This window comes from Aptenodytes forsteri, unplaced genomic scaffold, assembly GCF_000699145.1.
Source record: "Aptenodytes forsteri isolate BGI_AS27 unplaced genomic scaffold, ASM69914v1 Scaffold54, whole genome shotgun sequence".
Lineage (NCBI taxonomy): Eukaryota > Metazoa > Chordata > Aves > Sphenisciformes > Spheniscidae > Aptenodytes > Aptenodytes forsteri.
In genome coordinates, this window is record NW_008796044.1 from 429,006 (window position 1) to 432,675 (window position 3,670).

At 47.3% G+C, this 3,670-nt stretch overlaps 1 protein-coding gene across 1 annotated transcript in view; it reads right to left on the minus strand.

The window, feature by feature from the left end:
• Window positions 1–1,899, minus strand: part of NPM1 (nucleophosmin) — a 21,773-nt gene extending 19,874 nt beyond the window's left edge. Inside the window, exon 1 of the mRNA XM_009285978.1 lies at window positions 1,843–1,899. Coding sequence (XP_009284253.1) covers window positions 1,843–1,899 — 57 coding nt within the window. The remainder of the gene's footprint in view (window positions 1–1,842) is intronic.
• Window positions 1,900–3,670: the final 1,771 nt, after the last annotated feature.

Here is a 3,670-nt window from a genome sequence, read left to right on the forward strand (position 1 = left end):
CCCCTTCTTAAATATGTTATCCCAGAGGTGCTACCACCGTCACTGATTGGCTCGGCCTTGGCCAGCAGTGGGTCCATCTTGGAGCTGGCTGGCATTAGGTCTGTCGGACATAGGAGAAGCTTCTAGCAGCTTCTCACAGAAGCCAACCCTGTAGCCCCCCCGGCTACCAAAACCTTGCCACGCAAACCTATCAGCACTCCCAGGTGCTGTTTCCTCCCTGGGAACCGTGACTTCAGGGTGTGTCTTACACACAGATTGCTTCTCCACCTGCAATGTTTTCTGGATTTCTTTCCCGGAAAAAATTGGCCCTAAAAGTCAACATACTTTGAAACTTTCTGTGCCCTGCTGGTCCCAAAGGTGAGACCACCTCCCAGTAGAAGGAGTAGTAAAAGTTTGGAGTTGGTGGGGCCGAGATGTCTCAGGGCGGAATATGGCAGTGAAGAGCTCCATAAGCCATGTGCGTGTAAAGCTGGCGAGGCAGACTACACATAACCTTTTCAGCGATTCTGCTCCAGTGATGCCAGATGCCCTTGCCCCATGAGCTTGTCTACAATGCTTCCCCCTGGAATATCGTTTGCTGCTGTGCACTACTACTATACCTGCTGCCAGCCCATGGCACTTCTCTGCTTGTTAAACCCAATGAACTTGATCCCAAAATGATGTTCTGCATCACTGCAGACGTGCATGAGCTCTGCTGACCACCTACAGGCAACCAAGGCCATGGGGATGCAAGAGAATACATGGTACTCCACATAAAAGCAGCCTGTTCTGGTGGTCACTTTTCACATCTACTTCTTCTGCGGTACAGGCTTTAAAATATTCTCCCCATGCCCCATGGTTTCTGCAGGCTCCAGGAAGGGCAGAGCTAAGGCCATCCGGGAAGGGCAGAGCTAAGGCCATGGGGTGGGGCCACAGCACATGATTGTCCAGTTCCTGATTTTCCTGTGTTTGTTGTACTCCTTCGTCTCTATAGCTTCACTGTTAGAGCCTGAAGTGCAGGTACAGTTGATGTTTGGGAACCATGTAAGATGTTGTCAGTCAACCATAATTTTGGGCAGATGCTCTGGGCACAAGTTCAGGAGATTCCCTCTTCTGAAAGCTGTCTGGTCTCATTTCAAGATCAATAGCACCATCTAGTGACCCCAAATCAGCTTCCTACATACCTGTCTGCCTTAGCTCCCACATTTCATACATTCCCCCAGGTCTCCCAAATGAGGCTTGTCTGTCTGTGCCTATCTACACCTTTCCCGCTAGAAGGTTGATTACTAGAAGGTCTTGCATGGTGGAGGCTGAGGGCACTCAGCCACAGTCACAGACCTCTGAGCTGGGATGGGATAATCCAAATTAACTCACAGGCCAAGAAACATCACTGAGCTGTGTGCCAGACCCCATTTGGCTCAGTGAGAATCTTTTCTGCCTTCCTGGACACCTCTCGCAGCTTCCACATCCAAAAGAAATCTGCTCAGGGAAAGAAAATAAACCTCCCTTATCCTTCCCTTGGTTCTCTACTGTGTTTGACCTGGCTCACATGTTGTGTAAGGACCTCAAGCACAACAGTCAAAGGTCATGTTTTGTCCCCAGGATCCCACTGGCTGTGGGATAGCTGATAATACAGATGTCAAGAGAGTCAAAAGCATGGCCAACATTATTTCTGGTCTCCCAACTTAGAGCAACAGGCAGCTCCACATGTCCAGCGTGCAATAAGCCCTTCTGTTCCTCTCCCCATCACCACTCCCTGCAAAAAAATACACATAAAAGAAAAAAAATCCGCAGAATCCTCACACAAACCTAGAGAGGCCGATGTTTCCTTATCATCCCATCTCCTGCACCGCTGCGTTTCACCCTCTCCACAACAGTCTCCAAGGCCCCCATACTGGGAATAAAGACAAAGGGCGTCATGTTGACGGCAGTATCATGTCATGCCTCTTTTTTTCCCAGCCAGGACAATGTGCGAATTTCAACCCTCTCTACTTCACTACTGCATTCTCTCAGTTCCTTGACTCTTCATCGGGGCACCTTGCAGGCTGAGGATGCTGCAGGGAAGGAAACAAAAGACCCCCAAGTTTTTGACTGCTCATGGTAAGGAATTCTGATGCATCAGGCACCTCCTCCAGTATCAAGGTCATGGCCAGGAAAACCATACTATGTGAGATACATGTGGCAAGCGCTTACATTTCTATTTGCTCATTAGGCTAAAACAGGTCCATGTTCCCAGCTTGTGCTAGAGGGCACTCTTAGAGGCCAGGAATCTGGAGCCATGTGGTTATACACAAAGATCTGCATCGCAGCTCCCAAGTTTGCGGAGACAAGCCTGGGAAAGGTCTTTCAAAAGAAACGGCTTCAGAGTCATGAAAAAGAACAAGATGGATGTTTAAAGCCATCCCCATAAATCAATTTATTTCCTGGACATTACTGAGCTTATCTAAGGTAAGCAATGGTATTAAACCATTCTGCATTCTGGGTTATATTTGCCCAGCTGGGGCAGCGGCATGGGGTTTTCAGCATCGCAGCAGCATTCCAGGGTGGTTGCTGGCTCCTGCACAAAAATCAACCTCAGTTCACCTTATATGCTTATGCATAGATGCTTATATGCTTATAGGCTCCTGGAGGCTTTTGGACAAAGATATTCACTGAACAAATGAACGTTTATCACATTTTCAAACTACAGTTGTGAAAATTTTACGGATGAAACAATGGGCTCTGGTCTGATCTCTGATCACAAATGTGACTTTAGAGATGTAATACACAGCTCTATGAGCTGTCTGAAGCACTGCAAAGGTCAAAAAATCAAATTGAATGTTAGGAATCACTGGGAGAGAAACAGAAAATATCATTAAGTCGGTGTATGAGTGCAGGGTACAACCACATCTTGACTACTATAGGTAGCAATAGTCCTGTTGTGAAAAAAAAAACAACCCACAAAATAAAGGGCTATTCAATAACAAGAAGCATGAAGAACAAGAAACAACTGTCTGCTGTCTCTCCTAATACAAGAAATAGAGGACATAAAATGAAACTTGTAGGCGGCAGATTAAATAAAAAAAAAAAAGAGGAGGCAGATCCTCACCCAACACGTAACAGAACTGTGGAAGTCACTGCCACAGGATGCTGGGGACACCACAACTTTACGTGCATTGGACACACACATAAAAGAAAAATCAGTTAAGGGAGGGTAGACAAAAGACAACGTTCTCTGGCTCAAGAAGTCCTTAAACAGCTTGGGAAGATATTCTGGGGAAAACATCGCTGTAATCTTAACCTGCTCTCATACATTTCTTCCAGTCACTGTTGGCAGCCAGACACTGGGCTGGCTGAGCATTTCATCTGATCCAAACAGGGAGGAGGCGAGGGGCTCCTCAGCCCAGGCTCAATGCCACATGTTCCAAGCAGCCTTCCAGCTCAAGAGGCCTTCGACGCAGGCTTGACTCCAGCCCAATATACACTGCAGTGCTGGTTACAAGACCCAGATCCAGAATCGTGTTCCGTTTTGAGGCTGATCGCACACTGCAGTGGGGTTTCAGCTCTAGCAGCAGAGGTTTAGGATATTTTGGCTGGCCATTTCCATCCAGGCATAGCCATCTCTGACAATCCCACAGCGGAAGACTGTTCAGTTACGGCAGGGGCTCCTACATGCTTGTACTATCACCTACATTGGAAACCTACTTTAAAT